Source organism: Columba livia, chromosome 5 (genome assembly GCF_036013475.1).
Source record: "Columba livia isolate bColLiv1 breed racing homer chromosome 5, bColLiv1.pat.W.v2, whole genome shotgun sequence".
NCBI classification, from domain to species: domain Eukaryota; kingdom Metazoa; phylum Chordata; class Aves; order Columbiformes; family Columbidae; genus Columba; species Columba livia.
Genome location: NC_088606.1, coordinates 40,028,629 through 40,042,660, shown reverse-complemented (window position 1 = coordinate 40,042,660; position 14,032 = coordinate 40,028,629). Strand labels below are relative to the sequence as shown.

At 39.5% G+C, this 14,032-nt stretch overlaps 2 protein-coding genes across 3 annotated transcripts; one reads left to right on the top strand and one right to left on the bottom strand.

Annotated features, from left to right (window-relative positions):
* Positions 1 to 1,285: 1,285 nt before the first annotated feature.
* LRRC57 (leucine rich repeat containing 57) lies at positions 1,286 to 7,051 on the bottom strand. Of its 2 annotated transcripts, none has more exons than XM_065065912.1 (6): positions 6,862 to 7,051; positions 5,950 to 6,126; positions 4,667 to 4,802; positions 3,419 to 3,687; positions 2,775 to 2,960; positions 1,286 to 2,202 (listed from the first exon to the last, which is right to left on the bottom strand). In XM_065065912.1, exons 2-6 carry the CDS (start codon positions 6,031 to 6,033, stop codon positions 2,161 to 2,163), a joined length of 717 nt encoding a protein of 238 aa, XP_064921984.1. In that variant the 5' UTR covers positions 6,034 to 6,126; positions 6,862 to 7,051; the 3' UTR covers positions 1,286 to 2,160. The 2 variants fall into 2 exon arrangements, with proteins under 2 accessions (XP_064921984.1, XP_064921985.1); XM_065065913.1 differs by having other exon boundaries at positions 6,960 to 7,032.
* Positions 6,611 to 12,152, top strand: HAUS2 (HAUS augmin like complex subunit 2). Its single transcript, XM_065065914.1, has 6 exons — positions 6,611 to 7,305; positions 7,973 to 8,065; positions 9,721 to 9,790; positions 10,559 to 10,691; positions 11,358 to 11,466; positions 11,604 to 12,152. The coding sequence occupies exons 1-6, from the start codon at positions 6,877 to 6,879 to the stop codon at positions 11,751 to 11,753; spliced, it is 984 nt and encodes a 327-aa protein (XP_064921986.1). The 5' UTR covers positions 6,611 to 6,876; the 3' UTR covers positions 11,754 to 12,152.
* The last annotated feature ends 1,880 nt before the right edge of the window (positions 12,153 to 14,032 follow it).

The following is a 14,032-nucleotide window of genomic DNA, read 5'->3' as shown; positions in this document are numbered from 1 at the left end:
ATTCCAGAACTAAAAAGTTGCATGGAAATAAAATTGTTTTATAGTGTCACTTGTTGTAGAGTGGGGGTGGTTAGAAGGGAAAACTGAGAAACTCCCAGCATAAAACTACTACTAGATTACACATAGTGCTAAAATGTACAGAACAGTGTTCTAAGTGACTTAGTTATTTATTGCTGTGAGCTAACATGTGTGAGGATATCAGCCAGCTTTTTTCTTGAAACAGAAATATCCTTCCTCTGTTCTGGAACAAATTTGGTTAATCCAGGACTAACTTGACACCATTCAGTATTTTGCATGGTCTTTTCTCCCTTTTGCTTTACAAAATTTTTGACAGCTGTCCTAACTCCAAGGTAGCAAAGAAGCCTAACAACGAGTAATTGCTAAGTTTCTAAATGTAGTAGTGATCATGTAAGAAAAACGTTGACTGACTTACTCATATACTTCCAAAAGCATTAAGATTTTTTTTTTTATAGCAATGCTAACTGCATCATTGTTAAATGTTCTGATTCACCATCTCTTCTTACACATATTTGTTCAATAGACAAAATAATCCTGATAAACAAATGTGAAGTGATAGAAGCAGCATGTCTGACCATATACTTCCAGTAAAAAAAAAAAAACAAAACAAAACTAAACACTCCTTTGTGGTTGTTGGAGCTGGTGGGTGAGTGCCAAGTGGGGAATCTGCTGAGGGACTTTCTGTGGATGTCTCATGCATGACAAATCTCTAGAAAAAAACCCCAATACTTGGATTTAGGTATCAAGTGGAAAGAGCTAAAATTTAAAACAAGCCTGTGGTTTTAAGCTATTCACGGCTGGATTTGCATGTCAATCTGTGAAGTCTATTGGTATGAAGCTGAAAAGATTTCCGACTATAATGGGGTCTTGTAACATACAGGTTGTGTTCTCCACATTTAATGATCTAACCAGCAACTTTAAAGGAGTCTGCTGTCCAAATGCCTTTCTTGTCTCATGTAGGAAAGCATAAGTATAGAACAGTTGTTAATGAAGACAGTCTCATTAGGAATAGATGCGTCCATGCTTATCTTGCCAAGAGGCGTACTTAGTATGGCTCTCACTCGACTGTTTTCAGCGTGCAGTACGTATCAACCGATTTGGTACCGAAGTGTTGACATACTGACAACCCCTGCATTCTCAAAGCAGCTGAAGCACAACTGTTACCACCAACTGATGGAGCTAGCCACTTAAGTGATGGCTCTCAGGGATAGCTTAGTACTACTTGTTGAAGTGACAACAGCAGCAGTTACACCAAGTAAACTTGAACTGAGTTTTTGAAAATTATTTACTAAAATAAACAAGTACATTTTCCTTTTCAGTATATGATACATAATTGCATTTTTTTTTAGCTCTTTCTAGGTGCTTTTTGTAATAAGGCAGCAGCTGTAGGCTGACAACTAAAACTTTGGGCATTGCTCTGTACACAGGGAGTCAGTGCAAGGATATTGTATTTTCCAGCAATATACATTTTTATGGAATACATTAAAGAGGAACCTAATTTTTATTTGATACAGCTCAAGCAGAAGTGGACTGTAGTGCAATTCTTGCTTGTGGGAGAAGAAAGCCTGTACAGTAAAATATGAATGAAGGATGCTCAAACCATGATTTGTTTACCAGAAACAGTTAATAAAACACTGAACTTGGCCAGAACTATTTGTGCTTCATAAAAAAACTTATACAGGTTATAAACTAAAACCTCATCTGTAAAAGTTGCTCTCTGTAGAATAGTGCTTACGGAAAGACATACAATGTTTCATATCTGCTTTGGTGGCAGAACTTCCATGTGTTATCATAGAAAAACATTTCCAGAAGAAATATTCCTCTTCCAAATCAACAGCCAGCTTCCTGCCATAAAGGAATGGGCAACTTTGAAAAGCTCATTCCATTTCTCTGTGAAAGAACAAGCCCTGACAACAGAGGTCAGGTATTGTGTTAAAAGCTCACAAAACTCAAAACTGGCCCCTGGGCAGCTTCTTCAGTTCAAACCCATGGTCTCTAGTTCAAGTTTATTCAACATGGCCTTATCAGACTACTAGAGTAAGAATATTCTGGTCATCTCCATCAGTCTTGGGTTAAGTCAGTGAAGCAGGTGCTTCGGTCACTAACTCTTCTTAACAGGAATACACAGGGTCAGAATAATGATCATGCAAACTTCTTCTTTGTAGCTGTAAATCGTTCCATGTACTATAAAGAAAACAAAAAACAATCATTCAGAAATTAATACAAGGTTCATCATTATTGAAAGCAGCTAGGTGTCTGCTCTCAGACTCAAAAGTATATTTTCATTTCCCAGACATAACCATTAGAGCTTTAATTTCAAGCAAACCAAAAAAAACCCAACATTTTTTTGCCATTTGCCATAATTCCAATTGATGTTCCAGAAAGAAAGTGCTCACAGTACTGAAGAGTCAGATCTCAAGTGTTAAACATGAACTAACATTAAACGGTTACGAATGCTGCATAATAAGAAGCATCCCTTCTTTTTTGTCCCATCAGTGAAAAGACACACCTGCCATCATTAGCTACCCTTCAAGAGATGCTGATGAAAGAACACTGATCCTGAATCCTATGAGAAAGATAAGTGTAGAAGAACTCTTGAAATTCTTTTCAGAGGTAAATTAAGAATCCAGTACTAGTGACAATACCAATAGACTGTGCTTTTATTCACCAGCATAAAAGCTCAGTTTTCTGAGGATCTACTAGGTAAGGACTTAACCAGAAGCTTCTTAAAAACAAAAAACTCACAAACCACAAACCTTGTCATAACCTTCCAGTTCTCTGAGTTTCTTGATTTCAAAGAGATTGCCTTCTACTGCAAGCAGTGAGATCTGGGAATCACTGAGGATACTCTGAGGAAGCATGCTGAGTTCTAGACAGTTTTCTTCTAAACGCAAGACTTTGAGGCGTGGACAGTGGGAGATCTGCACTGATATCTGGGAAATCTGGTAGAAATTTAAAAAAAAAAAAAAAGATAAACGGGATTAAAATGTTAGTGATCCACAATTACTTAAAGTTATTTGTTTCAGCATAATATGGAACAATTACCCTGTTGTAAATATAAACTACATGTACAAAAACAACTTGACAACAATGCATAAGCAACAATTATGATCAAAAATCCAATAAACTTATTTTTCTTCCATGATCTGTTTATCAGATTTCTACTCAAGAACTGTCCAAATAGTCTTCTGTATGACTAAATTCAGGATTTGTTAGTCAAATCAGGCAGTTGGACGTATCCGTACATAAATTTTGGTTATGATCCCTCATTTTTGTTGTGTCCAGGAGATGTCTTTTAGCTATACATTTTAATGGTCTCAGCTTAAGTTCTGTGGACGTACTAAGTCCAAGATAAACCATGTCCTAAATCTACATGCCCACAATATCTCAGTTACCAGACCTGATTCTGATTCAAATTGAGTTCAATAGCCTGCAATTCTCCCACGGTGTCGGGTACATTTTGGATCTGGTTTCTGGAAAGATCTACCACATCCAAGTGGCGAAGACCACAGAGTTGTGTAGGCACAGTCCGAAGCTGGTTTCCAGAAAGGCTCAGTGTTTTGAGAGCTGCAAGTTGTCCAAATGCAGCTGGTAGCTGCCTCAAGTGATTGCCATTCAAATGGAGTGTTTCCAGTTTTTTCAGCTTACACAGCTCCTCAGGTAAAGCAGCTAGAAGTAAATGACAGAACAAAGAGATGACCTAAACAAAGAGCATTAAACATTCATACCCATTTAATTCAAATAAGCTACTGCATCAAACACGGTGCCACATTACAGTAATTTCTCACAGGCTTCCTCCCCATTTTCCAATGAAGGCCCAAATCCCTGCATAGAAAGTTAAGCCCCCTGACAAGACATGCTTTTTAAACATCTTCTATAAATATCTTTAAAAATAACCTGCAGACAAGGCAGGCCTTCAAATCACAGGCTGAAAACACTACTCTGAGAGGATTTTAACCTATCAGCCCTGCTGATGTTCATTTATGCCTCATTCTACCTACACATGTGTATGACGTGCAGAACTCCTGAGTCGCACTACAGAGTCAAAGAGGTCTGTAACTTACATTTGTTTTTCAAAAAGGCAGATAATACACAAATAATACATAAAAAGTTAGTTTCCTCACCTCATCCTGATTTTTCCATAAAGCTGGACATTTGTCCAACAGAAACAATAACAACTATTTAATGTCCAGCAACATTTTCTACAGATCATCTTCATTACCTGTTCTCTATGCAAGTACTAAACCATCTGATGCCGTTATACATTTAGATCAGACAAGTCACAGCACAGAAACATTACGGTTTTAAGTACTTACATGTCTTTGTATACTAAAACTGATAACACAACTAAGTTGGCAACTAGTTTTGAAGAATTTATGGGTTGGTGGTTTGTTTTGTTTTGTTCTCTTTTTTTCCTGTACATGTATTCCAAAGATTTCAGTTTAGGTGACTAAATTCCCCATTTATATGCTGTGAGAGTTAAATCATTAATTAGTTTAATTAGTTTAATTAATTAAACATTCATACCCATTTAATTCAAATAAGCTACTAATCATTAATTAGTTTAATTAATTTAATTAATTAGTTTCTAATCAGAGAAATCAGGCTATTATTGCAAAAATGTGGAGAAATTAATTAGCAGACATACTCAGTTTGTTGTTGTTTAGAACGAGGCTCTTCAAAAAGGAAAATTTTCCAATGAGCGGTGGCAAGAGGTCTATTTTGTTGTTCGACAAGTCTATTGTCCTTAAGTTGTTTGTTAGCTTCTGCAGATCTTCAGGAAACTACGGGGGAAAAAAAAGGTACAGCATTTAAATAGTTGATATAATTTCGTATGTTCAAGTTGCACTGCTTAAAATTTAATTGAAATTTGTATTGATATTACATACTGTCATATGTAATGTCCAATCACCACAGTGTACAACTAAGTTGGCAAATTTGCTTAATACATTTGTTTCAAAATTTTTTTTTTCATCTGAGGAAGGAAAAAGGGACATAAAAGAGACAGTCTAACACCTAGGAAGTGCAGCTTTTAATCCAAGTAATTTAAATTTTAAAAGGAGAAGTAAGTATACCATGATATGAGCTTGTTTATGTTTTAGTCCTCTTGTGTGTTTCTCTTAAACATGCCTGTCATTTAAAAATATTTTACAGCTACACATCAACTCTATATTTTAGCAGAGTAGGATTTGGAAATTTTTCTCTTGCTTTCCTTTTTAAATAATTATGTAAACCATTTTCCTTATTCTTATTTATATCCTGTACCACTTTAATCTGCACTTGGCACAGACCTGAAAAAAAGAAAAACCTGGCAATCACCATCAGTGAGTGCTGGTCAACAGGGCAGTGGTTTTGATTCTCCTTTGGCCTGGCAGAGGAAAAGGGAAGACAGAAGGTAGGATAGGGGAAGAAGATATTATACTTCAGAAAAATCTTGGAATATTACTGCACTAGAGATTTAGTTTGGTTATCCTGTGAATTGTTACTTGAATTATGGTTCCAGGACATTCTGTGTTTTTCTGCAATTGGGTCAAGACAATTTCCAGTATAATAAACTTCAAGATGCTTGCAGCCCAGTGAACTGCCAGTACAGACTATTCATATGACCACAATTAAATACAGCATAAGTATCTAAATGTGATAAATTTTGGACTATCTTTCTAGGTAACAATACGGTTATAAAATTTACACTTTTTTTTTTCCTCAGGTTTACAGCCCTTTTTTAAAAAGCACAACATCACAACCAGCACATCTTGAACATACATGCATTCTAAAGCATAAGCTTGTAAGCATACAAGTGTCCTGAGAGATAAATCCTCAACCAGAAGACAGTGCAAACAATATTATGCATCCCTATTTATGAGAAATATAGGTATGTAAAAGTGTCAGTCAGGCACACAAACAGTCACATTTTCCCTACGGGTACGTTACCTCTGTAAGTCCCTTTCCCGTTAGCTGAAACACACCCGTTTTCTGTGCTGTCTCCAGGTGGGCTTTTAGCGCGCTGTTTCCCATCCTGACCGTTCTCTGTCACGCGTACAGAATTGAAGCGATAGTCTCTGCCAGTTTCTCCCAGCTGTTCTACACTAGAGAACTGTAATCCCAAGTCTGTGATAAAGCAAATGTAAAAAGTCATTTTATGTGTGCTGTCTTCAACACCACAAGCATTTCAAGATACTGAACCGTTTCACTGCTGAGTTTTCGCATCCCTCATGACTAAAACTTAGAACTTCAAAGATCTACTTAGCTTAAGGTGCCTTCATTATAGCAGTTTTAATACTGAAATGATGCAACAAATATAGTTAAAACTAAGTGGAAAAACTGCATACTTTCCACATTTGACCTCTTTCAGGGCTCAGCAGCGTAAGGAGATTCTCTGTGCAGACTGGTCACGATTTAGTGGCATCTACCAGCACTAACCTGCTGTCAATACCACCGTTTTATTTGCTTTTTTTTCAGAAACATTTGTTTCATTTAGAGACTGGCCTCCTCTGCTGTGACTCTAGAAGCAGTGACATGCCACCCGCCTCCTATAAATCCAGCAGGGTTTAATCCCCAGGACAAGCCAGGCCAGGTTACAAGATTAGGTGAGGATTGCAGCCGGGAGGTGATGCCAAGGTGGGGAGCAAAGCCCGATGCAGCGCCTCACCAGCCGGGACGAGGAGCCTAGGAGGGGCCCTCCCTGCGGCCACGGTCAGGAGCGCCCTCAGCAAGGGACGAAGACCGCAAAGACCCGGGGCTGGACCCGGGACCTCAGCCTCTAACCCGCCCCGGCTTTTCTGGCCACACCGGAGCCGCCTGGCCCGGCCGCCGGCGGGATGCGGTCAGCTCAGGTCAACCCACCTGTATGGACGCCGCATGTCCATGCTCCGGGCGGCGGAGCCCCCCTCCCCCGCGCTCCGCCGCCGCCCTTCGAGAACTGACGCCTCAGAAGCCCTTACCGGCTGCCCCGGAACCGGACGCGTGTCATCCCTGTTTCCTATCACACCCAACATGGCGCCCAGCCGCCAGTCACAGGTGCTACCGCCCACCCGGGCTTCCGGGATACCCAGCATGGCGGACTGTCGCTGCAGCGCTCCCGCGTCGCCGGCGGCCGCCAGAGCTGGCAGTCCCTGCGGGGCGGCCAGGCCCGTGCGCAGGGCGCTGGAGCTCAGCCGGCGGCAGGACGCTAAGGGCGGCGAGGAGCGGAGTGGCGCCGCGGCCGCCAGCCGCTGCTGGGAGGAGCAGCAGCCCACGGCGGCGGCCACCCTGCTGGCGCGGTGCGTGGCCGCGGGCGTCGTGAGGCAGGTAACGGCACGGAGGGGAAGATAACGGCCTGACAAAGCCCACCTGTGGGGAAGGTTTGGCGAAGCCGCGGTGCAGGGGCTGTGTCGCGGTTCTCCGCTCCCCTCGGTGCCCGTCCCTCGGGTGCCGGTGTCCCGGCTGAGGCTGCCGGGGCCGCACGTTCAGCCTTCGGGTTGACCAACCTGTGCTTTGGTGACTGAAGTTTAGTGCCGTATCTGCTGCCGGGCCGGCTGTGTGTCTTGAAACATCATGGAAGCGCTAAACCGTCTTACTGTTTGTGTAAATGCTTGTCGATTTTTTTTTTTTTCCCCTTGAATTATGGATCTCTCACTTTTTTGCTAATGGCAGCTTTCTTTACCAGGAATAACCGTACCTTCTGGTGTGTGTATGTGTGTTTTTCTGGAATGGAGCATTTAGGTTTTGCCATCTTTTAGTGCATTCCAGCAGCATGCAAGCCGGTATTATTGAGAGTGCTTTCATGGTACCTTTTATGAAATTTGATTTTCACTCATGTTTGTTTTCCCCAAATAGTGCGTGTATTTTATGATTTATTCAGCTGAAGCTTACTGTGTTGCATAGCACAAGAGATTAACAATAAGTTTTGATTATTAAAAGCCTTGAGAATTTGCCTGACATGTTCCTGCTGTTGATTGCTGTTTTCCTTTCACAGGAGACATTGGATTTTACCTGTAGAAAAGCCCCATGCTTTGTGAAATTCTCGGAGATGGAAAAAATAGTGAACATACAAGCTGAAATCAATGAGGTACAGCCTTTACTGGTGTCAGTGTACACTCAACACTTCAATACTTAATATGTGTCACCCGATGCGGTATCAGACTGCAATGTGCTATTGTTTCATGTTTTGGGTGGTTTGGTTTTGTTTTATACAGTTGAGCTGTTTAACACTTGGTAGGTTTTTCTCAGTGGACTGAGTTGTCACAAGGAAAAGAACAAAATTATTATATCAAAGTTTTCAGTATAACTGGAAGGACACAGCAGCTTGCCTCTTTTGCTGAGATGTAACCTCATGTTTTCTAAAGAACAAAAAAGAATTTGTAGTTGATGTACACTTAAAAAAATGTTTCTTCATAGGCAACTCAACCATTTTGTTGGTTAGCAAGAGATAATATCAGTTGTTTCTTACTGCCTGAGCTAGCTGTTGGCTTGTATTTTATAATGATGTTTTCTGAGCTTTTGATCACTGGTACAAAAAATGTGTTTATTAAATTATGCAATATGGACTCCAGCAGCTACAAAGCCTTGCTGCAAAGCAGTGTGACAAGTTATTTACTTTTCTGGAGAATGAGTTAAGCAGCTGGCATCATCCTCTATTGAGCAGCAGAAGCAATAGCTTCCATTTCCCAGTAAGGTTTCTGCTTAGCCTCCTTTGCTTGAATGTTTAATATACAAAGTACTCTTTCTGACAAGTGTTTGATATGCTGTGAGTGAAGCAGGTTTATTTTTATCCTCAGTGATTCAGTGATTAAGCGAAGCAACATTTTTCTGTGTCTCCTGAGAGACTGATATGTCATCTTCTTCTACACTTTCCTCAGTCTGCTCTTGTCCAGCCAAAACCACCACAACTCTTTCAGCTACAGGAAGGTATCTGCTGCTCTTGTGCTGGTTTGTCATTGGAAAGAATTAACACTAGGAAGTGCTTCTCTCACATCTGAGGGGGTGAGGGGAAAAGGAAAAAGAAAACCAAAACCAACCAAACCCAACAACAACCACATACACCGCCCCCCACACACAGACACAGACCCCATCAAAAAAAACCCCAAGCACCACCAACCAGTCTTTTCCAGAAGGAGGAGACTTGAGCTGTGAGAGGTTCTGTAGTAGAATGCAGACTGTGAAACTGCTTTTTAGGAGATTTAAGTTTCTGTGGTTTGGGAATGAATTACAGGATCTGTCTCTTCCAGCTTAAATTCCCAATGAATTGCCAGATTGCTTGGGTTTTTTTAAACAGTCTTTTCCTTTTGATCAAAAAAGCCCTCCCCCCCAAGTAGTACCCTGTTTCCTCGAAAATAAGACCTATCCCAAAAATAAGTCCTAGCATGATTTTCCAGGATTTTTGAGTATGCTCAAAATATAAGCCCTGTTCTAAAAGTAAGCCCTAGTTACAGTTCATAAAAAAGTCAATTTAAGTAGTGTCCAGGCAGCTATATATTAAAAAAAGTAATAAGTTTTGGAGCAGAAAGTAATATAACACCTTGTCTTATTTTTGGAGAAACAGGGTAGCAACACTTGAGAGGGACATGGTAACAAGCTCTCACACAAATGGTTGGTGTGCACAGGTGAGCACACACATGTGCTCTCCCACTTTGTCTCTTTCTACTTCCTCCTCCCCCAAAGAGAGTCAACAACATCTGGATAAGTATGTTAAAAATCCGTTTTCTTTTGATGTTATTATTGTAGAAGAAACTGAGAACTGAAATTCTGCGGTTGGAGAAGGAAACAGCAGACATTGCTCACCCTTTTTACTTAGGTAAGTGCAGTTGTGCCTTAATAAAAAACACAAGAGCGTTAAATTACTTAATCAACAGATTAATGTTTCACCTGAGTATGTGACACTTCTGGAAGTTATTGCAGCTGTCTCCACTGGATAGCTTGTTAGAGGTGGCAGGTGTTTTATTAGCCCCTCAAGAATGCTTCCATGCTACGTGAGCTTGCACCTTCTGCTGTCTTGGTAGAAGATCTGTGTGTAACTCATTCTCAAAAAAAAGGGGTGGTGGGGTGTGCATGTTTGTGTGTGGTGTCAGTGGAGCATCAGGAGTTCTGATTCCCTTGGCCTGTGTGCTGCTTTGCTGCTCAGTGTATTTCTCCTGCACTTGTATGCCCCTAAAATTACTTGGATTTTCATTTTAGTGTTTTGGGAGCATATGTATTAATGTCTTTATTTTGCACTTTTTGCACTACAATTTGATGGATGCTTACGGACATGCTAGCTTGCTACTACTGTGCTAGGCTAGTGGAGTATATTGTTGGTTTCATCTCAAAGACAGTTTACTTAAAACCATAAATACTATAAAACAATGAACAAAGCTGCATCTCTAAAAAGTGCATATTATGACTTTGTGTACTGATATTAAGTCCTATGCACTCCAACAAAAGTACTTCTGACCAATTATATCTATCTGGAGTGTAAACTGTCCAGTGCAATGGATTAAGCATTTTCTTTCTGTCTTTCTCCAGAAGAAACTTTTGGTTTTGTTTTAGCAGACAATAGTTTCAGCTTTGCAATTTTATTTTATAGGCAAAAAATGCGAGATTTTGCAAGATATGAACAGACACTTGGAAGCTGTACTGAAAGAGAAGAGGGCCCTTAGGAAGATGCTGATAAAACCCAGGTGTCAAGAGAGCCTGCCTATTGAGGCTACATTCCACAAGTAGGCATATAGAAAATAGTTGTTCTTTGTTTGCATGAGTCCAAATTTATTTTAACTAATAGGCAGTAAAAATTGTTTGCTTTTATTCACTTTTCCATTGAGAAGAAGAGAAATAAAAGACGGTAACAGAACCTCAGCTAAAGGCTAGTAGTTTACTCATTGCTAAATTCATAGAAATGTAGTGACACATATTTTTATGAATATTTGCTTGGGTTATTGGTCTTGTCTTCGGAAGATTACACAACAGTTTGCTATGTATTGTTTTGAACAAATATTAAATCCTTGATTCATTATGCTTCTCCATAGGTAGGAATTGTTACTTGAGCATTTGGTGTCTTCCTTGCACTGTGACTTTCTCAGAATAAACGTGTCAATGATTTGCAGACATGCATAGTGCATGTTTTTAAAAAAATAACTCTTCTCATGATCTAAAAATCTAGTCCAGTCTCTGAAGAAGTATATATCAGCTTCTGTGATTTCCTGCCCTACTTGTTGCTGAGAGTCATAAAAGAAGTGTTATTGTGGAAAAATTAATTAGATGGTTAGGAACTTCCATAAAATGGGAGGACTGAGAAAACCCACAGGGCAAAGAAATAAGAGCTTGGAAGTGTTAACTCTTCTTTGTTTTGCACAACTTCTGAGTGGGGGGCTCATTCTTGGTTACAGGTACATAGTAGAGTTGTTGACTGAGGCTGTGACCTTCATTGAGAAGCTTGAAAGCCATTTGCAGACTGTAAGAATCCTCCCTCACATACCGAACATCATGGAGAATATGGTGAGTAGCAAAAGAGCTGAGCCTTCTGTCTCCTTCAGCATTAAGAATTCAATGCTGTTTGGTTGTCTAGGTTATTTTCATGTCCTGCTAGATTGACAGGACTTGTAGAGATAAAATCTAACTCTTTTCTGCTTCAGGACGCTGCTTTGACAAAAACGGAGTTGCTTGTGATAGAGCTGGAGGAGCTGGCAGAGCAAATATTGAAATGGAGAGACCTGCAAAAAGAAGTGTATTCTGACAGCATCTGCAATACTGCTGAACTGGACTTTGGCTTGTCTTTAACCTAACAAATTACTTTCCTCAAATAGGATGGCTATTGAAAAATCTACCTTTTTATGGTCTCAGGTGAAAACTACAACATAGTTGTGCTTTAATCTAGCAGGGACTTGGTAGGTAGTTATATTTCTGTTCTTGTGTAACAGTTCTCCAATCATTAAACAAAACAAAACGAGGACAATGAGCAGTAGCTCACAGGAAGACAGGCTACTGAGGAGGCTGTCAAGGAGTGCCTTTTTGAAGTAGGTGGACAGGAGTTTCTCCTGAAGCCTGTATCATCAATGCAAATTTGTTTTGATATTTCTTATGCACTTGTTTTAGTGTCTCTATTCATTTTTATAAGCACCTTGATAACACACTGTATTTTGTATGTCACTATAAAACTTTCATTAAAGCACTAGATTTCAAGAGTTCATTTTCATGGTTTTTATTTTGTTATTAAAACCCTATAATTAAAAGAACAATGTAAAGTCTTAGGTCCCAGCTCATGTTTCCGTATGAGTTCCAACAAAGAAACTAAACTAGTTTTAACTTGGATTTTATTATGGCTATGGTGTAGTTGTGTGGGAAAGCAGGGAATGGACTCAGTGATACATGGGAGGTCTACTGATTTGCAAACCACATTTCTATGATAGAAATAAATACACTCTTCAGTCTCTTCTTTTCTGTTGCTTGCCCTATCTTCAGTGCCCCACTTAGAACATAACTCCTATTTCAAGGGTATGACTGACACTTTAGCAAAAGCATAGATTGTTCAGTTTGCAACCGTAGTGTCTTATGAAAAGACTTCTCAGTAAAATATCACAGGCAGGACATCTACAAACCAGGAAGGTTGGTTGTGTTTGGAGGATGTCCAGTTCTGTATTCAGGATATGGACTGAACTGGAAGTGGTGCAGCTGTATTCCTTTTTACTGTTGTATCGTTTCTATTATCTGAATTCTTCATACATTCAATCTGTTGATTTCTATTTCTGAAAATAAGAACCCTTTATTTTTTGAAGGTAACCACTAGGTGGCTCCGTACCACACAGGGTTGCTAGTTTATTGGACTATTGCATAAAAACTTAAGTAGAATTAAGAAAAATCTTTGGTTCTTTGTTGAGCACACTCTGATCTGGCTTGTAATTGGTCTACTCTATATTTGAAATTTTCTGAGAATTCCATTTTAGTCTTTAGACTGCATTGTTCTGCTGGGCATGATGTCAAGGAGCATAGCTTAAAAATTCTGAAGTGTACTATGTAGGTGTAGCTTGTGTTCCCCTCTGCTGCTGTTAAGAAAAGTTAGAGGATAGAAACAATTTAGATTAAGTCAAGCAGAATGTCAATAAATAGGATCTTGGAATATAAACTGGCATTTGAGTCCCATAAATGAATGGGATCTTTGTGTAAGAACTTGCTCTATGTCATTGCAGGATTTGAGTCCAAAGTCCCACGTCACTGTCATTTCAGATGTGGAAACGAAGGTCTTCCACACAACTGCAGAGGAGGAGCCGGCATTTTTAACTGAAAATGCTTTGCACAGTCTGTGAGATGGGAAGAAACAAAATATAGACCTTTGGAATCACTGTCCTGTGCACATATCACAGGCTTAACCTCTCCTGTTGTCTTACAGTGATGATTAAAGCTGTTGTGATTTAATGCTTTCAGAAATAGGATTAAAACACTTCTAGTTAATTTGCTCATTATAATTCCTTGAAATTAAAACAAATATGTGGTTTTTGCCATATTCCAAAGAGTTGAGCATATTTTCTTCTTTTACTGGGTTCATTATTGGAGAGTTGACTGTGGAGATGATAGAGTTTAGCTAATACCATTTGCCATTGACATAGCAATTCATTCTGTAGTATGATTAAAGGGATAAATCTATTGAAATAAACAGTGATTCACAGCTTGTAGGTATTAATTTTATCATTTCTGTGGTGGGTCATAAATAGGGAAAAGCATTGGTCTGAAGGATCCATCCCATACTTTACTCTGGAACGTTTCTGTATTGTATCTTTTTCATTTAAATTTAAGGTTTCTGGAGCTAAGGCAAGCTGTCTCATGAGGAGAACTGTACTTGAAGTACAAATAAATACTACAGTTAAAAGTCAACTTAAACAGAAGATGTTTAAATGAACTGTAAAGCACACCTATGTGATATTCAGACATAGTTCAGGGTTTCTTGTATTTTTGAAATGGAAAACCAGAAAGCATCCAGTTAAAAATGAGCTATGGCACTGGCAAAAAAAAAAAAAAAACAAATGGGAATTGCCTATTGAGCCTGGCATCTTGTTCATACATACAGGTA

Coding starts and splice junctions, on each gene's coding strand:
- LRRC57 (XM_065065912.1), bottom strand. CDS start 6,033: ATGGGAAACAGCGCGCTAAAAGCCCACCTGGAGACAGCACAGAAAACG. Junction 4,803..5,949: donor CGGGAAAGGGACTTACAGAG/GTAACGTACCCG, acceptor TTTCCCCCGTAG/TTTCCTGAAGATCTGCAGAA. Junction 3,688..4,666: donor TCTAAACAACAACAAACTGA/GTATGTCTGCTA, acceptor ATTTACTTCTAG/CTGCTTTACCTGAGGAGCTG.
- HAUS2 (XM_065065914.1), top strand. CDS start 6,877: ATGTCCATGCTCCGGGCGGCGGAGCCCCCCTCCCCCGCGCTCCGCCGC. Junction 7,306..7,972: donor CCGCGGGCGTCGTGAGGCAG/GTAACGGCACGG, acceptor TTCCTTTCACAG/GAGACATTGGATTTTACCTG. Junction 11,467..11,603: donor CGAACATCATGGAGAATATG/GTGAGTAGCAAA, acceptor TTTCTGCTTCAG/GACGCTGCTTTGACAAAAAC.